General features: G+C 43.9%; 1 protein-coding gene across 1 annotated transcript in view; it reads left to right on the forward strand.

Annotated features, from left to right (window-relative positions):
- Nucleotides 1-3755: 3755 nt before the first annotated feature.
- The window catches only part of STAM (signal transducing adaptor molecule), a 53938-nt gene continuing 43772 nt past the window's right edge, over nucleotides 3756-13921 (forward strand). The window contains exon 1 of the mRNA XM_040967806.1: nucleotides 3756-3934. Within this exon, the coding sequence (XP_040823740.1) occupies nucleotides 3895-3934 (40 nt within the window). The 5' untranslated portion in view covers nucleotides 3756-3894. The remainder of the gene's footprint in view (nucleotides 3935-13921) is intronic.

A 13921-nucleotide genomic window follows, 5' to 3' on the forward strand; every position in this document is an offset into this window, starting at 1 on the left:
AGCACTTATGAATTGTTTATTTCTGAAATATGCCACTTAATGTTTATGGACAAGTTTATCACAAGGAATTGAAACTGCAAAAAGCAAACCCAGGGATATAAGGGGGGATTACTATTATATACCTAACAGCAAAGCAAGGTATGAACTAAAGTAATGAAAAAGGGGCTGGTCAGGAAAGGCTAAATTTGAGAAATATTAATTATTCCAGTATTGGGTAGATTATTAAACTGTTAGCAACACATCTGAGATGTTTATTTTTCTGAACTTAAAAAATTGTACTTTTTTTTTGGAGTAACACAATTGACATGCTAGTATGTTTCTTTCTCTTAATTTTTAAACTTAATTTCATTAAAAAAAAAAAAAGATGGGGAGAGCTCTTCTAAGTGCTGGTTCACATGTGCAACGGCTGGTGTTACAGCAGGCTTATGTCAGGAGCAGGGGAGCTCCAGGTCTCCTCCATGGTGCCAAGGGCCCAAGTGCCTAATGATGACCTTCTGCTTTCTAGGGGTGCATTAGATGGGATTTAGCTTCAGGTATTTCAGTACAGAATGGTGGTGTACAAGTGCTGACTTATGAACACTATGCCACATGCCTGATCTTATGTTTGTTTCTAATGTACAAGAATTTTCAAAATCTAACTGCATATAAACTACTTTAAAATGAACCACAGAATCTATTAAACACACAATATTACAGAAACATTTTAAAGTAGAGTTGATATTTAGTTTCTAAAATGTTTGTGAGGGGCTGGCGCGATGGCCTAGTGGCTAAAGTCCTTGCCTTGCATGCACAGGGATCCCATATGGGTGCCAGTTCAGGTCCTGGCTGCTCCATTTCTATCCAGATTCCTGCCTATGGTCTGGGAAACCATTACAGGACGGCCCAGAGCCTTAAGACCCTGCCCCAGTGTGGGAGACCCAGAAGAAGCTCGTGGCTCCTAGCTTCAGATCGCTTCAGCCCTAGCCATTGTAGCCACTTGGAGAGTGAACCAATGGATGGAAGATCTTTCTATCTCTCCTTCTCTGTAAACCTGACTTTCCAATAAAAATAAAATAAATGTAAAAAAAAACACCTTTTAAAATGTGTTTGTGTGTTTAAAAACCCATGTGTGAACCATCACTGTGCCACAATAGATTAAGCCACCACCTACAACACTGGGATCCCATATGGGTATCAATACTGGCTGCTCCACTTCCAATTCAGCTACCTGCTAAAAAGCCTGGAAAAACAGCATAAGATGGCCCAAAGCCTAGGACCTTCCATTCATGTGGAAGACCCAAATGAAGTTTCCAGCTCCAGGCTTCATTCAGTCTGGCCCAGTTCTGGCCTTTGTGACCATTTGGGGAGGGAATCAGCAATGGAAAATCTCTTTGTCTTAACTGCTGATGGCTTAACTCTCTTAAGTCAGAATGCATGGAGAATGGTATGTCATCACTTCAGCAGGACAAATACTGAAATTTGAAAATGTTATCAATTATACTATGTCATTTCCATGACTCACATAAATGACATTCAAAGCTTGAACAATTTGTTGACCATCTTATTATTGGTAACAGAATAATTTGGTCCCATTGCTGGAACATAGAGCATATTCAAATGCATTTTACCAAACATCTGGCTTTGATACACAGCAATGATGATACTGCTTAGTTAGGAACTTGACGTGGGGAAGCTGTCACTCGACTGTCAGACCAGTAACCAACAACAGATTTTCCATAGCTAAGGCTCTCCTTCCCTCATCAATAATGTTTATGAAGAATTTTTTATTTATGATGACAGACAAACCATGTTTTGTTAATGTTAATGACATAGGGTATTAATTAATGCATCACATTGTTCAGAATGTTGTGTTTTACTTACCTTTCTGCTTTTGGAAGAAATGTAAGCTCATTTCTAAAATATCTGGAAATAAAAAATGCATAAAGAACAAAAACATCAGTCAGAATGTTACAATTGAAGCATATAATAATGATATTCTCATGTTTTCCTTTTAACACTGTGGATATGTTACTTTACGTGCCTTTGTAAATTCATGTACTCAGATGCCTATGTCAATCCACAGCTTCACTTAATACGTGCTATAATTTGTTCGCCCAATACCAATGATCGCTTATTCTTTTTTAATTTAAAGACTTATTTATTTTTTTTGGAAACGCAGATTTACTGAGAGAAGACGAGAGACAAAGAGGAAGTTTTTCCCTTTGCTTTTTATTTATTATTTATTTTATTATTTTTTTCTTATTGCAAAGTCAGATATACACAGAGGAGGAGAGACAGAGAGGAAGATCTTCCATCAGATGATTCACTTTCCAAGTGACTGCAACGGCTGGTGCCATGCCAGGAGCCAGGAACTTCCTCCAGGTCTGCCACGTGGGTGCAGGGTCCCAAAGCTTTGGGCGCTCCTTGACTGCCTTCCCAGACCCAAGCATAGAGCTGGATGGGAAGTGGAGCTGCCAAGACAGGATCTGGTGTCCAAAAGGGATCCTGGTGCCTGCAGGGTGAGTATTTAGCCACTAGGCTACCACGCTGGGCCCTGCTTATCCTTTTTTATTGCTTAGTATTATTATGCCTCTCTTACATTGATCTACACTGCCCTGTTACATGCGTTTCTTACACATAATCTCCCCTCAGAAGAGTCTACCAATTTACGGTAGAAACTATATGAGCGTACAAGTCCCTAGAGCCCTGTTTTTTATTCATCTTTTTGTCTACATGATATAAAAAAAAAAAATCACTTGCTTCCTTAACTGCATTTTTCACTTTCAGGAGTGGGGCTTCATTTGCCCCACTTTTTTATAAGCATCCTAGGATATTAGGGCTGTTACTGAACCTCAGCACAGGTTCAAATGCCACATTTGGAAATACTTAATCTGGGTATAATTTAACTCATTCTAGGTGATAGGAGACCTCACTAAATCTGCTCCAAAGTCTCTAGCAGAAGGCCATTGAGTCAGTCTTAAAATTTCTACGTGGTAGAGGATACTTTTTATTTCCGAATATCAATAAAATAACGAATGCCAGATTTTAAGCTGGTAGAAATCACCAGTTTCTAGGTGTTTCCTTTTGGCTCAGTTTAGCAGCAGTGCTGAGCTGTGAAACTTCTAATTCATCCCAGCTGCTCAGGGACTCGACGGGCTTTTGGAGACCCCCCAGGAAGGTGCGGGAGCCTCCTCAGGGTCCCGGGACGGCGCGGGGCGTGGAGAAGGAACAGCAGCCCCGACACTCCCCTTCAGGGAGTCGGCCAGCCCCTTCGGCTCACATGACTTCAAGTTTCTGACCCCCGAACGAACTGAACTCATACACTGCTTTTTGTTTGTTTTTTCCTTTCACTTACAAGATGAGCCGAAGGAATTTCCACTCCCTGTCAGAGCAACTTCAAGGGCATGACAACAAACAACACAGACAGGATTAATCAGAGCTCCCTCCACCCCCGACTCGATCCCTTCTTTCTCCTCTGTCTGATTCACGGCTGGGCTCGCTAGTCGTCTTCGGCGTGCCTGAAGGACCCAATCCTCCGGAGATTCCCAGTCAAGGGAAAAAAATCCGAAAACGGAGGCCCTCATCCTAGTCCCCTTTCTAATGAATCCAAAGAGGAAGCGAGAAGAGATGACTCTTACTTAGACTTGGGCTGAAGGCGGTGTTTGTGAGTCGGTTCGGGTCAGGCATCACGCAGGTCGCCTAGTTTCCCGGCTGGCTGCGCGCGAGGACCTCCCCTGCTCCTCAGCCGCCGCCGCGGTTGCTGGGGGTGGTGGGTACGCTCTTTGCTACCGCGGACGCGCCGGAGTCCGTGTCCGCCACTCTTCTGGCCCGAAGCGGCTTCTTGCCTGCGTCGCGCCCCTGCCTCCTGTGGTATCGAGGAGGAGTCCCTGCGGACCCCTGGCACGTTAGTGGAAGATGCCGCTCTTTGCTACCAATCCCTTCGACCAGGATGTTGGTGAGTGTTGGGGAGCCCATGCAGGTCCGTGCCCCTTCCCCGGCCAGGACGGGGAGCCCCCGTGGCCGCCCGGGGCGTCCTTTCAGGACTCTTCCCCCGGGGCCGCGGCCACGCTCGTCCGCTTTCCCGAGGCGCGTTCCCCGTGGGAGCCGGGAGAAGGTTCGGGGCTCGGCACGTTCCCTTGGAAAGGAGCGAGTCTGTGAAATGGGCCTGGAGCGAGGGCTGGGTGTCGGAGGAGCTGCGTGCGGGTGTCCGGGGCCTGGAGGGAGCAGCCCGGAGGGGCAGCCACGGGCCCGGGTGTCCCCCGGAGGAGGCTGGGAGGCGCCCGCCGCTGGCTCATCCCCTGACTGGTCAGGGCTGGCCTGTCCACTGTGCTGGGAGCCATGGAGAGGTGCCGAATCCAGGACCCGAGTCTCTGGCATGCTTTGGTTTGACTAGGTCTCTGCACTTCAGGAAGTGTGCAGGAGGCCATTGAGTCAGGAAAGGGGTTGGAAATAGTCATTTTTATTTTGCTTTCTGAATTGTTAGTGTAGGTATTGGTTGCATCGATTCAGCAGGATTGATTTTTGTGTGTGCTTACCCAAGCACGCCCTGTCCCGAAGGTAGTTAGTAATGGTGGGAAATTGAGCTTTAAGGAAAGAATTTGGGGATGATTTGAACGTTCTTAGTAATCCCTTTGGCACACAAAAGATTATTGAAATTTAGCCCCCCCCCCCCCATTTGTAGAGAATATTTTTGGAGCTGGAGGGCTTGGAAGCCATTCAGTCCTATCTCTAGAATTTCCTAGCTCACAGTTATCTTGAAAATTGTGAAGAGACATCCTTCTATTCTGTAAATGAATAAAATACTGTGTGAAGGGAGCCTACTACAGTGGTTTTATGTCATAGGCAGTTAATGCCACTTTGTTGTTGTTGTGGCTTAAATGTATTGTCCTGGGTTTTAGTGTTGGATGGAACTTTAGATATATATCACTGATGATACTAATAACGAATTGGAAAATTGTATCTAATAAACTCTTGGCACATATTGCTTACCAGACTGTTACTCAGTGAACAATACCTGGTTAGTGATCTCAAGTAATTTTATAGTTTACTACGTCTTTAGGGCAAATGCATAAGATTAAAAACTTTTTTTATGGATATTCATATGAAAGTTAGAGGTCTTGCATCTGCTCTTTGCTCCCCAAATGGCTGCAACAGTTGAAGCCAGTCCAGTCTGAAGCCAGATTAGTGCGGATCCCTAATGTGCGCACCTGAACTCTTGGTATCTTCCCAGGCACGTTAGCAGGGCGCTGGATTGGAAGTGGACTAGCTGCGTTTTGAGCTGGCCTGGGTCGTGGCTGGTGTCACAGATAAAGGTTTAGAAGGCTATGCCACAACGCCTATCCCAAGACCAGTGAACTTGAAAAGATGTCAGATAATGTCACTTACTCTGCTCATAGCCCCTCCAGTAGTTTCCCATTTCGCCTTAAGAGAAACTGTAAATTCTTTATCTGCAGGCACACGTGGGTTCTTTCCTGCGTTTTGAGGTGATTATACTCCCCAGTATCTGACTTGCCCCTTCCATTTCTATCTCTAGCACTTGACTACTGAACATTCCTTTGATTGATTGGTATCCTTTGTGTGGAGTGCAAACTCTGCGTGGATGAGAACTTTTAATTTCTATGCTTTCTTTTAGGGAGAGTGCCTGGTGGATTGTAAGCATTCTAAGTATTTATTGACTAATGAATTATTGATGGTTTTCCCTGTTAGTCTTATATTTCAGTTTGGTGATCTGCTATTTAAATATTAGGAAAAAAGTCAGAAGAACCCAGTGTGTTTTTCATTCTTTATTCATGATTTGATAAGTTTTAAATTTTCTAAATATGTGACTTGAAACCCAAGCAGCGTCTTTGAGTTGTTCCTCTGCCTGTGGCAAGTAGCCTGTCTTTGTTTTCTGGGTACATTTGCATTCCTACTCAGATAGAGACTTTAGCGTATCTTAACATTGGACATGTTTAGTCATGCTTATTCATTCGAGTGTTATAAGTCAGAACCAGATTAATCTCCACAAATATTAATGTCACTTCATTCTCCTAAAATGATTGAGTGGACACACCTTGCCTGTGTTAAGTTGGGCCTGTGACTTTTTTTTTCCAGTTTTATCCAGTTTTTAGAATATTATTGGAGCGGGAGGGCTTGGAAGCCCTAGCAAGTGTACAAAACAGAAACCTGTGGGGAGAGGTTCCCTCTTCAACTTTGTAAATAGAGATAAAACTATTTGTAGAATTGCTGTTGCTATAAGGACAACTTGTATACACATGGTAGTTTTAACTTTTAACTGGAGTTCAATATGCTTTAAATAATTCATCATGTTCAAAACTGTTGAAACTTTCATCCCTTCTGCTTTTTCTCTGTTTTGATAGCTTCATACTTCATTTTAATCACAAAGATGAAGATCATGAGAGCAGTTTTTGATTTCTGTAGTTGTAGCTCTTTACATTATAAGTAGCACACATTACCTATTATGTGCCAGACACATTCAGAAGATTCCATTGTCTTCCTAATAGTTCTTGAATTGTTTGTTTTCATGCAACTGTCAGCACTTTTTTGTATAGATTGTTGCAACAGTCTTTAACTACTTGGCTACCCATCATTTTCCAGGTGGCTAACAGCAATATTTTTCAAATGTAAATGTAATCATATGGCTCTTCTGATTAAAATATTTTGGTGACTCTATAGCTTTCACAGTAATATAAACTTGCTGTGGTGTGTAATTTGGCTCTTAACCTCTTCATCCTAGCCTTTACTTCCTTTGCTAAAGGAATTTTTCACCCCCTTTCCTCTCTTTCTCTTTAAGATTTCATTTTTATTTGAAAGGCAGATTTACAGGAAGAGGAGAGACAGATCTCCCATCTGCTGGTTCACTCCCCAAATGATTGCAACAGTCAGAGCTGGACCCAGTCTGAAGCCAAGAGTCTGGAACCTCTTCCAGGTTTCCCAGATGGGTGCAGGGGCCCAAGGATTTGGGCTATCCTTTGTTGTTTTCCCAGGCACATTAGCAGGGAGCTGGATTAGAAGCGGAGTAATTGGGACTCCAGCTGGTGCCCATGTGGGATGCCAGGAACAAGATGAAAACTTAACCCACTATGCCACTGTGCTGTCCCCTCTCTCCTTACTTGGTTTGACCAGTGTGCATTGCAAGTGCAGATCCCCTGAACTGACAGCCTTCTCACTAGTCCGCGTTGGAGTTGAGTTGGGGAGATAATTTACGTGCAGTACTTAGACCAGCAGCTGGTGTACAATAAGCGGTGCACACATTTCAGCTCCTTTTCTAATACCGCTGAAGAGAGAGTGACTCGCCTTGCAAGGCAAGAACTTTAGCCATTAGGCTACTGTGCCAGGCCCTAGATTCTGATTTTTATTTTATGCACATTGACATGCTTTCATGCTGTTCTTTTGTAACCTTTTCTGTTTAGCAATGTTTAGGATTGCCTTTCCTTGTAGATATAGCTTCCTGTAGCTAAAAGGGTAAGGGCATAAGATGAAGTATTTTTGAGAAATTAAAGCTCATAATCACAACAAAAGATGGGACAGGGTTATTGTTGGAGGCTTGTGTGCTGCACCGGTGTTTGTGAAGAGCTGTTACAGCTCCGGATGGACTAAGTGACAGTCCTTTGCCCAAGCTTCAGTGGGATTGACCGTTAGCTCATTAGCCTTTCTCCCTTGATTTTTGACAGGCCTGTTTTGAGAAAATAAGTACCTGCTTATTGAAATTCAAAGCAAGTTTTGAGATCTCCTTTGAAATTAAAGTAAAACTGCATATATCTAATTTTTCTGGTTCTATTGGGCAGGTTTCTCAGTGTGTTCTTTTTGAGTATTCCTGTATAGATCATCTGAGGGTAGTACTGAGATCCTTGTGAAGTTTGAAGTTCTTTAGATTAGACTGAAGTCTTTTCATTTTTGTCTTTCTCCTTTTCCACAAACCCATGATTTTTCTTAGGAAACACTTTTGACTGTCTTTGCTGCTCACAAAATCATGTTAAATTGCTACTGTATTTTAGTAGCTTTTATTTTTGTGCTTTTATATGTGTGCTCTTTTTAAACTATTTATTTATTTATTTATTGGAAAGTCAGATATACAGAGAGGAGGAGAGACAGAGAGGAAGATTTTCCATCCGATGATTCATTCCCCAAGTAACTGCTACGGTTGATGCTATGCCGATCCGAAGTCAGGAGCCAGGAACTTCTTCCAGGTATCCCACACGGGTGCAGGGTCCCAAAGCTTTGGGTTGTCCTCGACTGCTTTCTCAAGCCACAAGCAAGGAGCTGGATGGGAAATGGAGCTACCGGGATTAGAACCGGCGCCCATATGGGATCCTGGGGCGTTCAAGGCGAGGACTTTAGCTGCTAGGCCATGCTGCCGGGCCCTATATGTGTGCCGTTGATCTTGTTGATCATGTGTATTAAATGGTGAGCAAATTTTTACAGTCTGAAATGACTGCTGTTCTGATTTTATGTATACTCGATTGAGTCAGACACATAGCGATGTAAACATAGTTGAGAGGGATGCCTGCCATGTGGACCACTGAATAGGATTGGAAGGTTCAAGGAATGGGGAAAATGGATGAGAACAACTGACCTAATGTGAACTGGCTGGTGTTGCAGTCCAACCATGCCTGGCCTATACCTCGTCCTGGTTCTCAGATCTGCCAGTGGGTGTTATGAACTGATCCAGCCTGGTCTGTCCCCAGAACTGACCCACACATGCAGGCAGGTACTGTAACTGTAACCTGGCCTGATCTGGGCTGCTCCCAGCCTTGGTTCTTGTGCTTACCTGCAGGAACTGTGTCTTGACACAGGAGTTTGCAAGCTGCTGTGTCATGTTTCCTCCCAGTGGCAGACATTATGCACACTGGTGGGTCCTTGACCCAGACTTACTCTGCTCTCTGTCCTGGACTGAACAGTGGCCTTGTTTGACGAGCCCACACCCATTCTGGCTCTCACTGTTGTGCACTACAGCCCAGCCACACCTGGTCCACTCCTGGACCCCACTATTCATATGGTTCAGTGTATGTAGCGACTTAGCCCAACCTATCCTACACCCACTTTGGCTCTCACTAGCACCAGTAAGAGCTGGAACCTAGCCCAACCTGCACTTCCCAGACCCGGTCCACACCCATGTTGAGGATGCTGCAGCCATGTCCAGCCCAGATTGCTGTCCCCATTCTAGCTCTTGTGCTCATTAATGAGAATCGCAGCTCTTAGTTCTCTAACCAGGCCTGTTTCCTGCCGCAGATCTTATGCATGCTGGTAGTTGCTCTGACTCAGCCCGGCATAACCCATTACCCACCTTGGCCTTTGCCATCAGATACTGCAACCTGGCCTGACCTGGCCTGGCCCGCTCCTAGTCCTAACTCTTGCTGGTGGATGCTGCAGCCTAGCCCTGGCCAGCTTGTCCCCATACCTGGCTTTCATGCAGACCGGTTGGTGTGATAGTGGTCTAGTCCGGCATGGCCTGAATCCTGCACATGCTAGTGTATAATGATTTGGCCTTACCCAGTCCTTCTGTCCCTCTCCTTCTGATATATTCTCCCCAGTGTTGGCCCTTGTGTGTGCTGATGGGTTTTGCGACACAGTCCGCCCCACACCCAGTTCTTGGGTGTGCTTGTGTGTGCTACGGCCTGGATTGGCTCAGCCTGTTCCCAACCACAGTACCCATGAGTGTTGGTGAGTTCCCTTGTCATGCCTAATTCAGCCTGTCACCATCCCTAGCTCCTGAGCAAACCAGTTAGTATGGTAGTTCCACAGGGATGAGCCCTAATCCCCTACACAATCTGCTTTCGAGACCCAGTTCTCTTGTGAGCTGGTTAGTATCATGGCCAAGTTCCACATGGTCCACCCCCTGCCCTGACACTCACTGGTGGCTACTGTGGTTGAGCCCTGCCAGGGAGGACCCTCAGCCAGTGGCTTTCGTGTATGCCGGTACATGATAGTTGTTACCCACAAACCCAGCTCAGGTTTCCTACATGGGCAGGTGTATTGGTTTGGCCCCAAAGGTGCTCCGGGTGCCCTCTTCTAAACCACCTGATCTCAGCCCACTTATTTATCTGCAGGTGCAGTAGCCTGACTGATGGAAGTCCTTCAGTGGTCATTCCTTACCAGTTATGTTCTCTCTCAATGGTCCTTCTGCCCATGCATCTCCAGACCCTGTTCTTAAGCAATCCACAGTCCCCCATGCCCACAAGCATGCAGATCTCCAAGCCTGGTCCTCCAGTGGTGTTCCATGCCAGCCTGGAGTTCTGCCTGCCTGTCCAGGGCTCATGCACACTCAACGTGTGAGTTCCCAGACCCTGTCTGCTGGCGTGCTGGCATCTGCCCCACATATATCTTAAAAAAAAAAAAAGAATAGAAATTATGCTAGCATATTGGTATAGTTAACTCAAATTTGGCATTAACCAGGTTCAGAATGCCTGCCAGCTATTCGCTGTTTTTGTCCCAGCAGTGTAACACTTGCCTAGGTACAATGCAACCTAGGCAGTTGCCTACAGCTGGGGGCTCTCATGTTTTTAAATAGAATGATAGATCTTAAGATTTAAATGTGTTTTATTTTTTTAAAAAAGTGTGTGCTGTTTCAAGACCTGGCTATTCAGATCCAGTCCAGCTTCCTGCTAAGGCAACTGGAAGACTGCACGAGATGGCCTTTGCCATCCAAGTGGGTGGCCAGGATGGAGTTCCTGGCTCTTGGCTTTAGCCTGGCCCAGGCCTGGCTAGTGCAGCCCTTTGGAAAGTGAACTAGTGGATGGACGATCTCTCTTTATTCCTCTCTTTTCTCCCTCCCTCTCTCTGTCACTTGAAGGAACGAGAGAGAAGGATGGGTTGACTTTTTAGGAAAAAGTCTACAGATATGTGTGTTTTTAGAGAACCTGCTTGGCTGTCAGTCAATGAGAATGATAAATTATTAAAATGTGGTATCAGATCAAAGTTGTAACTGAGTTTCCTTTCTAAGATAAAATAAATGTTTGCAAGATAATGCTGAAGATGACTCAGTCTTTGGCTTTAGAGTTGAGGACCTGTGTTGCAGGGCTCTGGGACACAGAGACTTTGCTGTTTGGGATCGTTTTGTTGGGTGATCTTGCCCTTTGCCTTTTAATGATGATAACACTGTTAAGTACAGTGCTTCTCAGTCCTGTGAGAAGTGTGGTGAATTTTAAATCTGAGGCAGCGATGGGGACCCTAATTTGTAACAACCAGTTGATCAGAAGTGCTTGGCATGACCTAAGAATCCCAGAGCTTGTGCCTGGTGTTTGAAGTGAGAGGATACTTGTAGAGAACGGTGCCCACAACTTGTGAAGTCTGTTAGTATCTGACATCAGAAGTATGCCAAGGCTTTGTGTAATTAGAATGCATTGAAAAGGTTTCAGCATTTCAAAGTGAAGCTTCAAAATCATTGAACTAGATACTATTTATATTTATTTATTGTTAAAGATTTATTCATTTTTATTACAAAGTCAGATATACAGAGATGAGGAGAGACAGAGAGAAGATCTTCCATCCAGTGATTCACTCCCCAAGTGAGCGCAACAGTTGGTGCTGTGCTGATCCGGAGCCAGGAACCAGGAACTTCTTCCAAGTCTCTCACACGGGACAGGCTTTGGGCCATCCTCCACTGCTTTCCCAGGCCACAAGTAGGGAGCTGGATGGAAAGTGGAACAGCTGGGACACGAACCAGCGGCCATATGGATCCCGGCATATGCAAGATGAGGACTTAAGTAGCTAGGCTACCATGCTGGGAACAGGAAAATTTGAATCAGTTGCCTTAGCATAATCTTCTCACTTCCAGAACAAAATTGAATAGCATTTCCATATTCGCTACTTCAATAATTATTTAATTACCAGGGTTGTGTTAGTTTCTCCTTATGCTTTCTTCTTCATCCTCTTCCAAGCCATTATTGCATATTGGCAGTTTCCTCAAAAAGTCCAGTTGGATTACATTATTTCTTTGGTTTAAACTCTTGATTCTGGTTTCCTTGGATCTGTCAAATTACCTCATCTTGTATATTAGGTTGTAGTGTGATTCTTATTATTCTAGCCTTTATAAAAATCTGAATTTCAGCCAGCACTTGAGTAGAAACAAGAGTTAACTATTTTCAACTAAAGTTTCTAAACCATATTGAAGCTTTTGTAATTCTCTTCTTTCAAACCTTTTCCCTTGCTTTCAATTTGCTTTGAGCTTAACATTCTTTTTTTAAAAAAAGATTTGTTTGTTGGAATGGCAGATTTACACATAGAAGGAGAGACAGAGAGTAAGATCTTCCATGTGCTAGTTCACTCCCCAAGTGGCCACATTGGCCAGAGCTGAGCTGTTCTGAAACCAGGAGCTTCTTCTGGGTCTCCCCTGTAGGTGCAGGGTCCCAAGGCTTGGGCTGTCCTTGACTACCTTCCCGGGCCACAAACCGGGCACTGGAAGAAAAGTGGAGCAGCCATGTCAGGAACTGGCACATATATGGCATCCCAGGGTTGTAAGGTAAAAATTTAGCCATTAGACTATCATGCTGGGCCCTTAAATTCTTTCTGTGGCACTTTATTTTATTTAGGTCTCTGTGTGCCGCTATTTTGTTTAGTTTTGTTTTCCCTTTGTTTATATGGTAAGCCACTTCAGATAGACCTTAGCAAAGACTGTTTGGCTCATTCCACTTTGTTAACTATATATCCAGATTTTAGTACTTACTGCAAATAAATGATCTTACCAACATAGGGGTATTGTGCATCAATTCAAGCTTTGAAAGTGCAAAAGATCTTTATCTGCACCTTGGGAATTGCAATTTGGGGGACACAGATTTAGATAGCCCTGTATTGAGTGGTCTGAAGGAGGTACAAGAAGTTACAGCTTATATACGCAAGTGATGCTTTATTGCAAGGCAGTAACAATTTCTTTGTGGAAAATTTATTAAGAGTTCAAAAAGGAGATGGGCTGCATGGTAGGGACTGTGAGATAAAAAAAGAAAATATAAATGATACGGAAATGTCTATACAATAAGAATTCACTTAGTATTTATTTTGAGTCTGGGCACAGTGTAGTAACTTGGTCAATCCAGATACTTGAATGAAGGTGAAGGTGACCAGAAGTTCACATTCCAGATAACAGCCTTAGTCACGTGTAAGTCGCATTTTTAATGACCTCCCAACTCTGTCTTGAAAAGCTCTCTAAATGCTCCCTTCATGATTTTATTTTTATTTTTGCATTGGAAAGGGGAGGTGATTTCTTACCTGTGCATTGTAAAGGGTTATGGCTGATGTCCTGTAATAATCTTTAAATCATGATGGGAATGTGTGATGGGAAGAGAAGCCCATTACAGCCCTGGGGTTGTATCTGAATCTTATAATGAGGCAGTACCTTTGGTCTGCGAACCTCACTAATGCTTCTCAGTGTTTACATGCTGAGATGGAACAGGATGGCTAGAGTATGCCAGAGCTGCATATTTCTGTCTTGTTAGGTAGAAAGCTAAAGGAGACTGAAGCTCCCCCTTGCCTTTGATAACCAGATTTAGTTAGGCCTTGTTAAGAACATAGTGCTCTCATGTATTTCAATATCTTTTCTTTCTTCCTGCCCCTAACCAGCAACAGGAGGGACTTTTCTCATATGTTCATTGTGAGTACTTGAAAGAACTTGGCAACAAAACTGAAACGAATGGGGTTCCCCTGCGGGTTGGTCCTTCTGGAGTTTTTAACTCATGCACTTGTCCTTTAATTGAGCCTCCATTAATTTGTCAAAGTTTAGGTTTCCAATGGCTTGGTTCTTGTGGTACCTTCTGCTTGTGGCAAATTGTGATTCTGTTTCTGACTCTGATTTTGGGATCAGTGGTTTGCTCTGAACTCTTGGATTTCAGAAGAGTCAGTAACTTTTCAGTGTGTTTGGTCTTTTATTTGTTGGGATGGAGTGCTGAATTACAGACTCTACATGCTGGGTTCAAACTAAAAGCACTTCCTTTATTTGTTTTTTCTTTTT

This window comes from Ochotona curzoniae, unplaced genomic scaffold, assembly GCF_017591425.1.
Source record: "Ochotona curzoniae isolate NIBS_2020 unplaced genomic scaffold, NIBS_Ocur_1.0 scaffold_4683, whole genome shotgun sequence".
NCBI lineage: Eukaryota > Metazoa > Chordata > Mammalia > Lagomorpha > Ochotonidae > Ochotona > Ochotona curzoniae.